This window comes from Monomorium pharaonis, chromosome 6 (assembly GCF_013373865.1).
Source record: "Monomorium pharaonis isolate MP-MQ-018 chromosome 6, ASM1337386v2, whole genome shotgun sequence".
NCBI lineage: Eukaryota > Metazoa > Arthropoda > Insecta > Hymenoptera > Formicidae > Monomorium > Monomorium pharaonis.
The window spans coordinates 7,494,784-7,513,882 of NC_050472.1; the positions used below are offsets into that span (position 1 = coordinate 7,494,784).

The 19,099-nt window shown below is 29.2% G+C and overlaps 2 protein-coding genes across 2 annotated transcripts; one reads left to right on the forward strand and one right to left on the reverse strand.

Annotated features, from left to right (window-relative positions):
- Nucleotides 1-3,613: 3,613 nt before the first annotated feature.
- LOC118646164 lies at nt 3,614-14,162 on the reverse strand. The gene is made up of 2 exons (XM_036288519.1): nt 13,035-14,162; nt 3,614-8,127 (listed from the first exon to the last, which is right to left on the reverse strand). Exon 2 carries the CDS (start codon nt 8,095-8,097, stop codon nt 4,510-4,512), a length of 3,588 nt encoding a protein of 1,195 aa, XP_036144412.1. The 5' UTR covers nt 8,098-8,127; nt 13,035-14,162; the 3' UTR covers nt 3,614-4,509.
- A 1,507-nt stretch (nt 14,163-15,669) lies between these two features.
- Nucleotides 15,670-17,611, forward strand: LOC105838039 (cytochrome c oxidase subunit 6A, mitochondrial). Its single transcript, XM_012683303.3, has 3 exons — nt 15,670-15,824; nt 16,130-16,284; nt 17,408-17,611. The coding sequence occupies exons 1-3, from the start codon at nt 15,749-15,751 to the stop codon at nt 17,486-17,488; spliced, it is 312 nt and encodes a 103-aa protein (XP_012538757.1). The 5' UTR covers nt 15,670-15,748; the 3' UTR covers nt 17,489-17,611.
- The last annotated feature ends 1,488 nt before the right edge of the window (nt 17,612-19,099 follow it).

Here is a 19,099-nt window from a genome sequence, read left to right on the forward strand (position 1 = left end):
GTGTCGAAGTTACACGATACACTGTTGCGCCGTTTAAGTTGTTGTAAAAAAAAATACATAATGAGAATGCAGTCAACGTAAAAATAACTTGTTATAACTTTAGCTGTTTGAAAAAATTGTGCCGATTATTTCTGTTTTCTTACAGCATTAAATGTGATTTTATTTCGTTTTTTTTATTTATTTATGATCGAAATAAAATAGTAGAAATTTTCTTATTTTTTGTGAAACTAAAAAATTCCGCGTGCAGCGTTATGTAAATAAAGCAATGCAGCTCTAGTAGTTATTATAGGTTTATCGTCGAATCATGATTGCGATTGTTTAAACAATGTGATTTTGAGTAAAGCGTAAATTTCCAAATCTCGTTAATTGTTCCATCGTGCGAGTGCCGAACGACTTCATTCAACGTAAGCAATTGTCATCGTACTCGTGTCTATGTCAAGAGTTAAAATGAAAAAATGTCTGTCGCGAGGAACCATCTCATGGACGTAACAAATATAATTGAAACGTGCAAAAGATAAGAAATGTAAGAAGAAAACAGTAGACTGAAATGGTCAACATACGCATCATTCATTGCCAACGTGAGATGTGTTGTGTCAAACGAGCAAAACTTTATGTCGAAATGAGACGAATCGAAAATAATCATTTGTTACGTCCATGGTTCAGCTTTGTTTGGATCCCAAACAGAAAGATGACCTGCGTAATAAGATGCACCTCATCGAAATGAAATGTACTCTAAGTGTATTTTAATTTAATACTAGTCACTTAATACTAGTCACTTATATTATAGAGAATTATAGATTGTGGCAAATAGATTTCCATTATACAACGTAGCGCCGAGAATATGTAAAATATTATTAATTACTATTATATATATTATATATCGACGTTGAGCAATTATACAAATATATCATATTTTTGTGTAAAAAAAAACGCCAGTAGAAACGCGACGACCGAAATGGAGAAATGCATTGTCAGCGTTTGTTCATATTTGTAACGATATATGAACGTCTTTAATTCTTGTAATCCGTTCCATTAGAATGTAAATATGTATATTAAATAATAATAAGCAATACACAAAGTTATATATTTATTAAGCAACTTCCTATTCTAATGATCCGCCTTCATTACTTCTCTTTATTACAGGTTGTGTGAGTATTCTCATTTTCTTAGTGTTTCTCAGCGGTTTATCAATCACTCGAATCACTTTTATTCAAATTTCTTTCACATTGATAACCAGTTGCATTCGCATTGTTTAATCAATAATTCGTGTTACCATGGACGATTCGTTCTGACGTTCAGGCTTCAGGCCTGCTTTTATTAGATGAATATACGTTGGATGTTTAGTTCATCGTGGTTCCTTGTGACAATTTGTACTTGCACGAGAAGCATTTATTTCGACGTTCAAATTAAATAAATAACCATATTCATTGTCTCAATAAAAAATCTCAAGTTGACAAATATATTAAATTGCAAGGGTAAATATTCTAATTACATTATCTTAATCGATATCATCTTTTCCCAATCATCTTTTACCAATAATTTTCTGGCTAATTAATTTTTTATTTGCATTTACAGAATTAAAAATCCTTCTCCAGGATTAAAGTATAGACAATAACAAAGACGGGTCGTAACAATTTTGTAGGAAAAACGACAACAAATTTTAATTTTGTCTCCTTCTAGCGTCGACTTGTAACAAAATGTGCCTGATGTAAAAATTTTAGACCTTGAACGCATAAATCAATTAAGTTTTAAAGTTAAAATTTAAAAAAATTAAAGATAAAAGATTAAATTAATTATAATACACATAGGATTATGAGTTTACGCATAAAATATGAATAATCTAAATTACGTGTATAAATACAATGTATATATGCATAAAATTTTCTATAGCAGAAATTGGACGTATTAACAACTAGAAAAAAATTAAAAGTTAATAACTGTTAATTTCAATTTTTAGAAACTTAGATAAATTTTCATAAAAATTATGTATTAATTTAATTGTATGATATTCATGTATGTTCTGTACATATATAAAATATTTAATGTGTGTGTGTGTGTGTGTGTGTGTGTGTGTGTGTGTGTGCGCGCGTGCGCGCACGCGGGATCAAATTCCTGTATGTATAAAAAATATTAAATATGTGTGTGATATGTATTTATATTAATAGTAATTTATGTTAATAGTGAAGTGTTAAATTTACATTAGTATATACAGGAAGTTTCTTAACGGCTCAACTTTTTATTGTGGGAGATGTATTACCGACTGCAACCTTACACATGTACACACATGTACGGCCTGTGTACATACATATACCGTTCATAGTAAAAAGTTGGGACAACATAAAAAAACCTTAAAAGGGTAAAAAATACACAAGTACATAAACACGTGCCTTTAAAAATGATTTTGAGATCAATACAATTAGCAAAGTATATTTTTAAAAGACTTAAAGAAATTTAATAAATATTGATTTAAAAGTTATATTAATAAAATTTAAAAACATTAAAATTAGCCAAAAATATTTTTAAAAAGTTTAGAAAACCCCTATAAAAGTTTATTGAAAAATTATTTGAAAAATGAAAATGTTATCAATGATAACGGATAGTGAAACAAAAAATTTAGCCCTCCCATGGCTCGTGTTTTTCCTGTATTTCCAAGGCTCTATGTTATTAATGTTTATTACATTTCTTAAAGTCTTTTTTAATAATATTCTTACCTAATTAATCCCAAAATTATTTTTCTCGTCGTTTGCATCGAATCCTCGGGGTTATAATAGGATTTGCTATTAATATGTTACCAGATTATGGGGCATTTATTAGAAGGTTCTAACATTAGAAACGGTTAGTTAGTTAAAATATATTGGATTACAAAGTTTATTGTTTGTAGTACTAAGACCGGTATTCATAGTCGGATCTTATATTTAAGATCATCTTAAGTACTGTCTTGAGATGCCATCAGCCAATCACAGAGCTGTATTAGCATCTTAAGACATTGCCTGAGACGATCTTTAAATAAGATTCGACTATGAATACCAGCCTAAGAGTCAGAAATACTGTTTTATAGTTTTTGAAGTGTTTGTTTGAGGGTGAAAAAAACTGAAATGTGATGGAGCAAAATTGACATCAGGCCAGCAATTATGTAACTTTTTCCTTAGGGCGAAAAGTGAAAAGTGAAAAGTTTTATGTAACTATCTCTTTCTATTAGTGTTGAATAGAAAGAGACAGTAGCTTGAAACTTTTCACTTTTCACATTTCCGCCCTAGGGGAAAATTTACATGATCGATACTCAGACATTGTTTTTAGCGGGCCAAATACATGGGAATAATCTGGTATCCACGATGTAGCATACTTTTTTCGTGAGCCTGTATTATTATCTAAATAATTTCATATAAATAACGTCAATCATTACGTATTGCAAATTTCTTATTGCAATATCTGTAAATTGCGAGAAATTAAATTATTTTAACATTTTTAGGTTATAAATATAATGTAACTATTTATTTACTTTATTTCAAAACTTAATTTTAAAAGCCTTCAAAAATATTTTAATTAAAAAATTTCATAGTACTGTTTTCTTTTATTCTGTGTATATAGTTTTTACATAATAATAAAAATATTATATTGCAATGCATTCAATTATATTTTAATAATAAAAGAACTGCAACATTACATTATGACACATTACGTAATATATAATATTTTTGTAATATTGCTGCAATATTGTAATATGCTAACATATGTGTATGCAACGCGTAAGAATATATTTAAATTAAAATTTTTTACATTAAAAAGGAGGGAGTTCTTATAAGGAGAACAATTCGCAATAAAATACAAAAGACAAGAAACACCGCTTTCAATTTAAGGCGTTAAGCGCAATAATTTACACGTGTTATTAATTTATAATATTAATCATAATAAATAACGCAATAACGTTAGATTTCTATCACTTTGTGATCGTTACGTGGCTTCGACGTGTGGTTTACGCAAGTTCGTCGGGCCCGTCTTGGCGTCTAACGTTGACAATTCACTCCGGCTCCAATCACTCGACAATGCAGAGATCGGCCTGTGACCAGCTGACCTTGTTTTCCAACTGTCCGTACGATCAGCCCAGTAGAATGCGGATTTTTAGGATCTCATTCCACTGCAGTAAGCTCCGCAAGACCAATGCTCTCGTCTCCTCTCTTAAATGGGCAGAAAATGTCTCCCGGGTGACACAGCACCTCAGTACCCTGTCGTGTGACTCGCACGACTTCCTGGACAGCGCCCTTGATGGAAAGAATCCACTTTAATATGTTTGGTTGATTGATATGTATCCCGGTTCTCTTTTTATCAGCTCAACGTCTTGGTGCCGACACCCTGCTTCATCTTTCTACCTCGCAGCTACCTTGTCCACTTCCACGTTCCTTTCCCTTACTCTGTCTCTAGTACGCCTTTTCCATTATGGTCTTTACACGTGCTTTGCGAAAATATTACTGCAGAAAATATAAACCTGATTAGTTTGTTTCTTCGATTTATTTAATTAGTAGTTGTTAAGTCCGTTTTGTTTAAATAATTGTATAAAACGGTCGTGATAATAGATTTCTCTTTCATTTCTTGAAATTTTTCGATAAGTCGATTATATCTTGCTATATGCTTTGTCTTTATTGTTGACGGTAACATTTTCACAGCTATAAAACAGGAATCTGTATTATCAGCTTCTATAAGCTCTTCCATAACATCAAGCATGACTTCTTCCAAGTCGTCTTCCAAATATACTTTACGCAAAAAATATATGAGTACCTCAGCCATAAATGGAACTAATTGCAACGAGAAAATGTCAATTAATTCTTGCAACTGTTGACCAATTTTCAAGCCAAAGGATTCTTCGGTTGATATGATGTATTCTTGAAACTTTTTGGCATACACCAAGAGCAAATAGGACCAAGCGTCCTGTTCGGGCGACAAGACCGATGAAAATATTATTTGCATATTATCGATGAGTTCCAAATTAGTAAACCTTTTGAAATAAAACGCATCGATATAGCTAAAAACAAGTTCATCTATGAATAGATGCACGGCTTTGTTAATTGGATAGGAACGTTTGGTAGGATCGGGTACGTTCCAATAAGTTGTTACCGTTTTGTGAAACACGTCGGCAAATATTTTAATACGTGCTGTATGTTTGTCCTTGTCCTCTGATAAAATGTATAATATTGTAAAGTCTCTCGCTGCCGAGGACACTCCATTATCCATGTAGAATAAAAATCTTCGAAGTATATTCTCAGCAAATTTATCAGGTAGAAGGTGGAAAACAGGTGTGGTAAGCGTTGATAAACACTTGGCAATATGTTTGTTTGTTCTGTAAACATTTAGTCCCATTTCTCGAAGATTGTCTATCGTCTTCAACCACAAATCAAGATATTTCGTGACATATTTATTTGAGATTTCGGGAAACAATTTTACATCCAAAAGTAGACGTTCATCCTTAAGACTAAACGTCGACATAGTTTGATAATATAGAGACCAAGTTTCGGAAGTTGGTTTTGTAACAAAGAACTTCTGAAGCACATTGAACAAAACTTTTCGTATTGAATGATGATTCTCGGTCGCCCATGCTTTCTGGAGAAAATCCGTGAGTTCACGCACGGAAGCTATTAGATACATCAATCTAATCCCATATCCCTTTTGCGTGCTCACAGGCATATTCATCAACTTCTGCACAACTGATATCACATTTGGTATAGAGGTTCTTCTACTTATGTTTATTAGTGTCATTAAAGCTATTGACAAATAATCCCCTTTGCACAATAATCCCTTAGCTACAAGATCAAGAGGTATCGGTGGATTAGAAAGGTTTATGCTTAATGATAAATTTTTTATAAACATGTAATTATCCTCGGCGTTTTCATGACTGGTGTCTACCGTTATTTCCGTAGTTATGAGAGGATTAATTAGTTTTGTCAACACGTTACCGTGAAGTAAGATGGCCAGGATAACTACGCTAGATGATAGCTCATCTGTATCTTCATCATGCATATAATTCATGCAACGTTTAGTAAATTTAATAGGTAAATCTTTATACCAACGCGTGGCTCTGATGAAACGTTGCACGGATTTAGAACGGTAGTTCTCCATACAATCTTCTAAGTATTTTTCCCAATTGTCCAATACATTTTGTAAATCTCGTTTCAATAAAATGAGTGCCGCGCCTGATGTTATATTCGCGATATTATTCTTTGAAGAGAACCAACAGCCATACAATTTTGGTTCGTTCTTCCGTAATATATCTTTTAAATTCCAACAAGGTTCGAAATACCATTCTTTGGAACATATCATTTGAAAAACACCATTCATCAGCCAGGGGTAATCTGTAATTGTCATTTTTTCTATCTCAATGCGCGATTTTTTACATCTATCATTGAAATCGTACATTGCTACTATTAATCGGCAAAAGTTGGTTACTTTTTCACGCAGATCTTTAAAAGATTTTTTTTCAATTTGATTTGCAAAAGTCACAAGACATAGTCTCTCATATTGTGGGTTTTCTTGAAGTATATTAAAGCTTATGTACCGTCGATTATTATCTAGAAACATGTCGATCAGTTCCTCAATTGGCATATTGTGGATAAGTTTGAAGCGTATTACAGCTGAGAGTATGTCCGCCGTACCTACATATTCAGTTTTTACATAATACAATCGGATAATCTTCAATAAAAAAAAAACCAGCTTTTCATTTAAATAAGATACGTTGTACATTTTCAAAAGGTAATTAAACATTTGTTCAAATACACGAGAGTTTTCATTTTCATATCTATTCAAAAAATATGTCAAAGTATCGAACAATGCATCATCATCCTCGTTAATTTTACAAACATACATCATTCGCACGAAAAGATTAAATCTGTATAATTCACGTGATGTTTTATTTATTTTTTCCTTAATAGCTGGTATGGCTTCATTAACCGATAAATAACAAATCCAAGCTTTTTCATATTCTGCGTGTATTATTTCAGAATCGTCGTCAGAAATCTCTTCTAAATTCTGCTTCTCGATTTTAATTCTAGCCTGTTTGATTCGCTCTTCAGTGGGTAGTAATCGTAATAAGGCGGGTGTCACATTTTCTATTTCATTGAGAATATCAGCATCATATTTGTTCTTATATGATTTACGGAGCAAATCATATCTTTTATTCTGTGGATAGTGCTTCAAATAATCGAGCATTTTATTTGTGTTGAAAGAAGAAATTTGTGCAGGCAATAAACCGGGAAATATGCTCTCCATCAACTTCTCGTTGATCTTCTTGAGTGGTAACATACGAATATATATAAATGGCTTTTTTATAAAGTGTTGCTGAGCTTTCTTTAGGAATATTTCGGTACATTTGTTGCTCAAAGTAATAGTCGGTGGATGTGCTTCATGAATCTCACATAGTTCCACAAATGCTTCTAGTCGCTTCTTTATTAACTTAGGTAGGAAAAACTTGTATTTATTAATGCCAATCGCAAAGGGAGTGCGCTCAGTCACGTTTACTGGTTTCAGTAATTTGAGAAATTGCACTACCAAATCTGGATTCTTGCGAAAGATCTTTTTAACAATTTCTACAGGCAGTACGAGTTCCTTTTCCACGATCATTTTATAAGCAAAAGATTCATCGCAAGCTATAATCAATGGGTAGGCAGTTTGAACACCGTAAGTATTTGTTATAGCCATGAACATCTCCTGCGCGAAAACTGAATCCTTGCCACGATACGCGAGTGCAAGCACAATACGCATCCTTGTATTCAAGCAAACCTTGGGAAAGAGACATTCACAGAAATACGCGACATTGATAATATTTTTATGACTGCCGTCAAAGAACCAAGAGGCCTTGAGAGCCCGGTTTGTAATCGTAGAATCTTCGCTCATAAGCGCCACTGTGATATCTTCGTGTCTCTTCTCTTTGATAGCAGTTTCTACACGTAGTATGGGTAATAATTCTGGCGAAAGTTGTTCACAATCTTCATTGGTCCGGTGTGAAATTAATTTTCCGATCCAACTCAGTTTCTTACTAGCAGTATCTCCTGGTATCTTTTGAATCGCTTGCAGATAAGGTGTTTGTAAATCACAAGGTATCTCATAATCCATTGTGATGCTTAAGGATCTCTCGTGTAGTTCCTGCAAAATAAAATTGAAATTAAAAACTTGTTAATAATTCCCAATCTTGTGACGGTTATAGTTATAATTACAATTAAAACTTTTTTATAGTAATCTTTGTTCTTTTCTTTCTATCTACAACTGTAACTTAACTTACAAAGAAACACAACAAATATTACAATTTGTTACATTACAAATATTACAACACAACAAATGTACAATTTTAATAAGTTTTAAATATATTAATATATAGATAAAAATAAAAAACATAAAACATTTTTAAACAAAAAATTGGTTATTGTCTTTTAAATGTTGTTAAAACTATAAATGATATAAAAATGTAAATAAAAGGTGTGAGATTTCATTTTTTTTACGTGTGGTCTTTTGACGCTGAAAATGAATGTCGGGCATGAAAAGGCACACCTTTAAAATAACTTTGAAAATGAAGTTTTTTTTATTTCAAGCAATAAAATAATTTTCAAGAACATATACGTAACGATGTAATATATATTTTATTTTAATTTTATAAATTTTTTATTTATATTTAACATTTAACATATATATTATAAATATTGCTTTTTTATAGTCCAATAGTTTTTTAGTAATTTAATTATATTGCATCATCACTGTCATCGCAGTACATATCGACAATAAAGTGATCTCGCGCGCATCTCTTCGGTAATTGGGAAATTGAAACAATCGTTTAACGCAAAGAATCTTTTGGTGTGTAATAATCCATTTATGAGTTTATTACCAATTTTTGATCGTTTCTTTGTCTTTATTTCATTCATCACGGAAAATATTCTTTCCACATTAGCACTAGCATGTGGCAAGCTCAATAAAGCAAATACAAACTTTATTAAAAATGGAAACATTGGTTGAGAATAACCAAATGTTAATTTTTCAACTTTTTTTCCAAAAGTGTGCATGACTTATTGAAATTAATTTCTTCTGCGTTCCTTAACATACGCTACTCAGTATTTAGTTTTTGTAATTCTAATTTTGATACAATATTTGGGAAATTTGAGACTAATGGCGCAATAGTAAATATTTGCTTAATATTTTTTGGATCAAGAAATGTTAAATGTTCTAAGATCGGATCATTAATTGATATTCGTAGGAGAATTTGTTTCACAGATTTGATATAAAAGTCTAAACAACGTAATCGGAAAGCATAAATTGCTGCTTCTGGGATCCCATGATTTTCGTTATGGAGTTTTACAGCTACATGAGCACCAAAATACATTCTCTCTAAGGAAAAAAAATGTCTGGGATTATCATATTCAACTTGTTGCAGAGAATGAGAATCAAGATATTCAGCGTTTATATAAAAACCCAAAATGAGTGTCAATGTTGTTTTAACGTGGCCGGAAATTTTATAAATTTGCGGTTCTTCCGATGGCATTCTGCGACTCAAATTATTGAAGATAGGCAGAACAAATGATAAAAATTTTAAAAATAATTTTGTTGTTGCTTCATTCATTGCTTCTAAAATTTTACCTGAGCTCAATAACCGATCATGGGTTACAGCATTCGTAAAGAATAACTGTGACATTCAGATTTAACAAATTCTTGAAATTCCGTTAATAATTTTATACGTTTTGCACTGTGTTGAAAATAACTGTAAATATCTCGAGCAAGATCTTCAACATGACGAGGCAGTTTAGCCCAGGCATACAATGCACATAAATTAAAGCTATGGCAAATGCATTTCCATATAAATAAATTTGGTATTTCTTGTTTCAATCGTGTAGCAACAGAATTGTGTTTACCCATCATGTTTGATGCACAATCTGCTGCAAATCCAATTATATTCTGTCGCCAAGGAATGTCGCGATCCATTGAAGAGACAATAGTTTCAAATAAGTTTTCATAAATAGCATCAGATGTCGGTATTATATTAAAAAAACAATCTTTTACTTGAGATTGATTATAACATAATCTCACAATTATACAAAGTTGTTTTTGACAGGCACACTTTGTCTGTTGTTCCGTCAACGATAATATTAAAAATTTTTTTTTTCATTTCCTCAACTAATAGTTTTTTAGATTCCTTGCCTGTGACGTTCTTTATTATAGCTGATGCTTTTGTTCGACTTAAAGTTATTTTTTCTGCTATCTCTGAATCGGAAGCTACATTTTGAATTATTTGTAACAGATGATCTGCAACGCATAGATAAATCATGTTCTGTAATAAATGCAGCTAAACGTATTTCTCCATCTTTAACATTTATTGCCAGTTTATTTCCTTGTTTAATGGCTGGCATTTCATTTAGTTTAAATTGTTTTTTCATTGTGCTACAAATAGCTACATGTTTATTCGTTTGCATGTGTCGATGGAGCTGCCATTTTCCAGATTTGATAGTGATATGATCATCACATGATTTGCAGTAAGCATAAAATAAATCTTTTTTACTTGCAGCAATCCACGATTTATAATTGTTATCCTGTTCCCATAAAAGATTGTACTTTTGATAAATTTTTCTTGTTTGTTTCATCTTTTTTTCGGTAGATCTGACTGATCATCGTTCTCTTGACTTTGTTTGTTGTCCATATTTTATTAAATAAACTATGAATAATTTTCTGTTAAAACAGAAAATAAAAATTTCACGTTATTATCAAAAAAAGATTAACATAGCAGAAGCTGTTTTAATCAATATCATTAAATCAAATATATTAACTTCTCCTTGCAAGACTCATAAAATAGATATAATTTCTTATATTATTATTCTTATATTTATAAGTAAAATTATTAATTATATCACAAATTAAATAATAAAAAATAGAAAACAACAAAATTTTGTAAAACAAAAAAATTTTTTTTTAATAAAGATATAATTCATAATTATTGTATTTATTATTTCTTTTATATTAAATAAATACGTTCTTTATAAACTTATTATTAAAAATATACAAATTAAAATTTTTTAATATACTAATCATACAACAATTATTCTTTTATTATTTTATAATGAAATTTTTAAACAAAAATTACAAAAATACAAAGAAAATTAAATCGTTATTATTAAATAAATTCCTTTTTTTTGTCAATTAAAATATATCTACATATATAATATAGATAAATTCATTTCTTTAGATGTTTATGAGTTAATTCTGTAACTTTAATAAAAAAACCGTTATTATTATTGCATACAAACCTTAGATAATTTTTCGATTGTATACATATAACAAATGTATATAATATCACTCTGGACAAAAAATGCCATACTAAACAAAAAATAATAATTTAAAAAATTTGTCAAATACTGATTAAAAATAATTATAGAGCATAGAATTCTATTTGACCAGTAATAATTCCTGAACTAGAATTATAATAATAAGAATTATAATAAGTAATCAGCACAATTTTTTTCCTAATGTCATGCTGATTTCAAGTATTAAAAAATATAAAAATATACATAATCAGAAACTCTACCTAAAAATGACTGTAGAACATCTCTATACAATTAGCGAGAACTGCCTAATCAACTAAAGTTGTGATAAATAATCAGCATAATACTTTTTCTCTGAGTGACATGCTATGTAATAAATGTAAAAAATGGAAATTGTTAAAATTTTTAAATATTATACATAATGTGTTAAAAGTGATAATATTTGTTGTGTTCTTGTATCTTAGAGGAGGCATTGTATTAATTTCGCAAAATTAACACATTTTTTAATTTTAATTTTCTTTTCTTATATAAAAAATGTAAACTCTTTTCTATTTTTATATAGACCTCTAGAACTATACAAAGTATTTTAAAACTACTTATTTTTATATTAATAATTTACTAGCTTATTAATAATAAAATTAAAAAACGTAAACCTTTTATAAGCAAAAATTCAAAAGAATTATATATTGCAGTACTTTATACCATAAACCACATTTGAAAAAACTGTGTATAATACATATAATAATAACAAGAACATATTAACACGGTTTAATTTGTAATATTATATTTATATTATTATAATTTTCGGAATTATAAATCAGATATTATTTCTAAATTAAGATACTAACTTTTTGCATAAAATAATTGTTTTTATTATTTCTTCCTACTTTTTACATAATCGAAATTACAGATTTTTACCAAATAATTGTTTTTTTTTAACCAAATATTGCAGTATTTTTTTGTAAATATTAATCTTCGATAATTTAAAGTTAGAAAGCTTTGTTTATGCATGTATGAAAAATTATAAATGTTTTTATTACAGTAAATACATTTTACTGATTTTGTCTCAAATTTGGACGTATGTATATAAATAAATTAAAAAATGTTTCATACAAATTAAATGTACAAATATAGTTCTAACATTGAAAGAGTATATTAGAATTTTATCAGACATTTTTAGAGTTCAAAAATTTTTTTTAAATACGAGTATATATATATGATACTTATAATGATTTTTTTAGTCCAACTAGGCATGAAAAACGAAATAATTTGTGAAAAATAAAAACATCATAGCAAAAACACAATTTTTTGTAAATTTTACTTATTTGCAGAACAATTCTGTATTGCAATAAAACTTCACATATGGAAATTATGCGTAAAGTACTTATACAAAAATATTTAGGTTTTTGTCATCATTTCTGAATAACATTTGCATTAGAGCACTTTTACATTTTTTATTTCTTGTAAAATTATTTTTAATCCATGTATAAAATTGCCGGTAAAGTTTTAAAAATATGGATTAATTTAGAAACAATAGTCTTGTATTTTTCTTAATAATCTTATAATTTTAAAAACATGTATGTGAATATGTATTTAGAGATAAATAAATAAAATAAAAATATTCTGTATATACACTGTAAATAGCGAGTCTTATTTACTGTATCTTCTTAGGCGAATAAATTATCACTACATATGTGCAAGTAATCTAAATAATAACTTTGTTCAAAGATCAAGCAATTAAAAATCGATACTCACGGCAAAAAATTTTCCAAAAAGGCAGCCACTGAAATGTTCCCAAAATGACACGTACAAAATACGAATGAAGAAAAGTGCGTAAAATAAAAGTTCGTTTTTTTCGCACTTTGTCGCGATACCGCCCGTACTATTTGCAAATGTCACTGGCGCGTATCGACCGATTATCACTTGTAATTTCACATGTTCAACCGGCGAATTAAAGTTGTGGTAATTATTTACCCATCTGATATTTGAGGTGATGGGTCTAAATTAATAATTACCTTAAAGTTAATTTAATCAATTTAGATTGATTGCGCAAAACTTCGTAAAAGTCTCTGTCGGGAGAATACTCACACATGCGACTCGCGTTAACTTCAATCTGTTTTTCTGGATGATTCACGAGGCAATCAGTGTTGCTGTTCGTGCCGCTTTTTTCGCGCATGCGGAGCACAATAGCGGTTGATGCTGGCGTGTATAGATCTTATATAAGATCATGGTGGAAGAATGTAAGGTGTGCTAGAACACTAGAAAAGTAGGTATTCTCACGTTCGCCATTTTTCTTCAAATTAGCAAGTAACTAACATGAAAAGTTAGGTATGTTTTGTACATATATACGTTAATAATGTTTGGAAACGCCAAACTTTATGCGACAATAAAACGAAGACACATTTATGATCTTGAGACTATAAAAGTTATTGCGATGTATTATATATATAAAACATCATGCTAGTTACTTGACTAGTTTGAAGAAAAATGGCGGACGTGAGAATACTCACTTTTATAGTGCCTTAGGTGTGCTCGTTCTTGAGACGAATTTGGGATTCTGCGCAGGGTACCAGGTACGGCCATATTTCAACATCACAGGCATGGCTGCGCCCATGCCGCCCATGGTCGGACGTTGCACGTCACACATGTCGCACGTCGCGTAATTAATAAAATCGCGTAATGTTACGTATGCTGCCGCATTTCCAGGACAGTTAATATTTCTTAAATCTCGTCAGAATTGTGCCATATGTTTTCCTCTGGCTGAAGTAAGTTTAATCTCTATTCCATTATCTTAAATTTCAAGTTATTCTTATTCACGTGAGGTTGCATTATGAAGCGGAAACAAAAAAAGATGAGAAAAAATACAAATATAAAAAAATAATGCAGACCTTGGAATGTAATTTGTTTAAAAAAATAATCCTTTTATAATGATAAACCATAAAATACATAGAAATATGTGTAAGAATATTTTTACAAAGATTTTGTATAACTTGTATAGTTCCTTTATATTATGTTTGAATATTTATTTCTCTGAATTTTGTATAATTTTTACTTCTTTATGAAATAAAATATCTTTAACTTTTTATTTTTATGTTTATTTAATTTCTGAATCTAAATATTTGAAATTTAATTCAAATATTTAGATTCGTTTATATTTTGTTTGTTATATTTGTAAAATGTATTTCTACTTTTTTTCTACTATTTTTAATTCGACTATTACAATGTATTTCTACTTAATTAAATTAAAATTAAAAATGTATCAAATGTTACTACAAAAAATCGCAAATAAAATTAGATAATTTTATTTTTAAAAAATTACTTTTATTAGTTTATGATTATTTTTCATAATTTACATGTATATTTTAATCTACTTTTTATTATTAAATATCAAGATTGAGTATAAATTAAAAAATTTTGAACTAAATATAGTTAATAGTTTATAGAATTAATTTTATTACATTAAAAATTGTATGAACAAAAAACCAACTTTATCAAAAGTTATGTAAAATTAAATTAGAAAGTAATTTTAAAACGCATTATTTATATTAAATTAGAATATCGTAATTTTTTAAAAATTATCTTACAGTAAAAATAACGAAACAATCACAATTTAAACACAAAAATAAGTTAAACCAATAATAATACGTACGCCAAATTCAAATTGCCGCGACAAGATGGCGGTATCTGGAGCACATTTCTTATTGGTTGTTAGACCCATATGCGCGAGAGCACACCTTGGGTGCGTTCCGTTTCACGCATGAAGCGCATGGAAAACTTGAAGATCGTTCCGTTTCACTCCATGCGCAATTCATGCGCGCATGGGAATGGTCTCCCGTGCCCCACGACACAGCGCATGAAAACGCATGAACTGCCTCAGCTCTCGAGGTGAGGCAGCTCATGCGATGTCTATGCGCGACAGCCATTTTGGTTTTGCGCATAGAGAAACGGAACGGACTCACGCGCTCATGCGATGCGTTGTCATCTCATGCGGTCTATGCGTGAAACGGAACGCACCCCTTGTATTCTTCCACCATGATCTTACTTTTGTATTTGTGTAAATTCGTGTAATCGTAAAATGGCGACTTCCGGCTTATTGGCTCCACTCTCCTTATACCCACTCTAGGTTAACCCGTTTCGGTTTCTTTTCCTCTAGAACTGGCCAATCATAGTTATTCCCTTCTTCAGAAGAATAGCTGTGATTGGTCTTATGACATCATTAATCGCTCCCGGAGCGATTAACCTAGGCCGATCGAAAACGCCATAAATATATTTTCAAACGCACCCAAGATGAGTTCTTTCTCTTTTTAATGCCGAAGAAGTGGGGAACACTTCTCCGGCATTAAAAAGAGAAAAAACTCATCTTATATCTTTTGTCTTTCTTTTCGTATGCATCAACGCTTATACAGTGGATGCTCGGTCTATACTTACTATGTCTATGGCTTGGAGCAGAGTAGAACATAAGGACAAAAATGGCTTCTTGGACAAGAATCACTCGCACCTTTTCCAGAAATTATTCAGCGGCCGCTGGCGGTCACGCCAGTTCAGGTGGATATAAATGAAACGTGCTAATAATTTAACATATTATTATATTATTAATAATTTAACATATTATTACACACATTTGAAACAACGGTATTTATATTCATATAAAATTTTGCACGTTAGATGATAATTATCTTCTGTGGCTAGTATTATTTTTGTCAAATGTTTCTATTTGAGATCTGAGTGCCACTCTTTATATTTAAATAATGTTGTGATATATGGCGTATTACGTTTTACAAATGAAGAGAAATTGTATGTCAAATGAGTTATCAATGGATATTACATAACAGTAATGCTGTGCTTTACAGAGGCAACGCAACTTTTGTGGAAGAGACTCTCGTTTTTCGTAGGCTTTCCTGCAATAGGTTTGGCTATGGTTAATTGCTATTTGAATCATCAGGCACATCATCATGATGAACCTCCGGAATTTATTCCTTATGATCACCTAAGGATAAGAACTAAGGTATGTAGTAAAACAAATATATTATTATAAGCAAATTAAAATAGATTTAAGTATTAAAATAATGTAAGTATTAAAATATTGATCATCAAAATGCATCAAACTAACATTTATTTGCATTACTATAAACTTTAATCTTATTTAACTTTTTTTTTAATTTTTAAAACTAGAAAAACAAAATGTTAAATCAAAATTGAAGTCTAATCATATCGGTACAAACAGGCTCAAGCATTGAAGATTAAAGATCAAAATTGAACTTTAATAAGAACAAAATGGATTAGATTTAGGTCCTATTTACTTGTCATTACTGTCTCAGATTATGACATCAGAAGTAAGAAAGTGGACAGTAAAAATTCTTGCAACATATTCCAGTAAATATATTGCTAGCAAATTGTTACAAAGTTGATGACAAATAAGAAAATTAGTGACATCTGTCACTGGTACTGGTAATAAGTATGTGTGTTAGCAATAAGTTTGTATTTTTTGACAAAGCTTGCACATAATTAGATAGCAAATTGGCAATAGAAATCAAGCAAATTTTACATAGTATTATCTAAATTTGTGATAAAAACCAAATAAAATCTACATAGTGCTGTTGGATAAATTGATAGCAGAAGCCAAGCGAGCTTTGCAGTGTCACATATATAATACAAAACATAACATGTCTGAGCTTTGATTATATAGACTATGATTATATTTGAATTTATTATATACATATATGTATATATATATATATATATATATATATATATATGTATAATTTTGTTTATTCCTGAAACGAAAATTCCTTTTAGTATATTTTATAATCTATTCTATTAATCGCAAGTATTGTTTTATTAAAGAATATTTCTATTTAAATAGTTTTTACAAAAATTGTTACTGTGTATTTTCAGTCTTTTGACATAATCTCAATCTAAGATAATAATGGTTATTGAACATATACTTTAAGATTTTTTGATTACAGAAATTCTCATCTTTAATTCATAATCTTTAATCTGCAATGCATATTGATACAGGCTCAAGATCTGTTTTTTATTGACTTCTTTACCTTTTTTTTACATGTTATTTCTTTATAATATATTTACTTTTTTTAGCCACTTTATAATGTATTTACTTTTTTTTTTAGCCATTCCCATGGGGCGATGGTAACCACAGTTTATTCCATAATCGTAAAACAAATCCTCTACCTGAAGGTTACGAAGAATAATAGAGTAAATGGATGTATTTAGATTGTAATAATTATGCTGCATTAGCATTCTTTATAACATGTATTTCTTGCATTATATTGACTTATAAGCAATTGAGTCAATAAATTGGTAGAAATTGATATTTATATTTTTTCTGTATATAACATTTTCTTATCTGATTATAATATATTTATCACAAATTACACAGATGCACACAACATGCATGCGTAATATGTACTATATATGTACATTTCTTGAATATTTAATATTATAAATTGTATTAAATTTAAATTAATCAAAGGAGAATTGTAATTAAGAAAAAAACTTTTAATGATATTATAAGTTCTTAGTGCTTTTTAGTAATGATGTTAGGAATATTTCAAGATGCCAAATCTTTGATTTTGATTTTGAAATATCATGGTCTGATTACGGAGTTTAACATGGTCAATAACATGAATAAGCAGAATGCATAACAGTTTAATTTAATGACAACTTAGTTATATAGTGGCTTATAATTACAATTGATATTTAAGATTCAAATTGCTTTCACATAATAATCTCGACAGCCTCCAAGTCGCACAAACGTGGCTAAATCAATAACTATTGAAAAAGCATTGTTTTGGTATCCTCTAGGAATAAAATTTTAAAAAAGTAGTTACATAATAATAGGTCCTAATAAAATGTTTTATAAAATACTATATTAAAAAGTTATAGCAAATTTTGTACATATTATGATATTATATTACGTAGAATGAATCGTATAGTATCAAATGATACATAATACACAGTCATATTGTAGAGTTGAACATTTACATGCAAAATATAAATAATTAATCCATATTGCATGATACATGATTGGATAAAGTTAATATATTTTTTAAACTAAATTAAGTTAAAAGTAATGACTTATAAAATTAATTTTATTATGTTAAAAGAATTACAAATAAGCAAACAGTTTAAGTTACGTTAAGATTTAATTAAATTAAAGTTAATTTTGAAAAGCATTATTTATATTAAATTAGAAAATTAAATAATTTATTAAGAAAACCAATTATAATAAAGATTATTAAATATTTTGAATATTTTCTTCGTAAATTATATGTAATTTACAAATTTGTAAATATATATTATATAACTTATATGTAATATTATTATCTTATAGTTACTATAAGTTTATTAAATAAGAAATATTTTTTATTCAAAAATGAATTTTTTCAATAATTTTCTTCTTTATAGATAAATTTTTTACTTAGGAAAAAGTATATTTTAGAAATAACTAATTGTAATTAAAAATTAAATTATTTAAAACTAACTAAATTAAGTTAAAATGAACTTTTTAACTTTATTTTTAATTTTTTAATTAGTTGCTATATATTATACAATTAACTTCACATGTATATAACGTGTAAACTATGTTAACTCTGTTTTACATTATCTATGTAAGTTACCTATCTATGGCCTATTTCTACCAACGTAGATTAACTTTAATCTTGGATTAAGTTACTCTTTATCTTTTTCTAATTTTTGGAACTAGAATGAGATAACAAGTAAATTAAACCAAGATTAAAATTAATCTACGTTGGTAGAAATAGGCCTAAATGCATTATCTGTGTAAGTTATAATGAATGAAT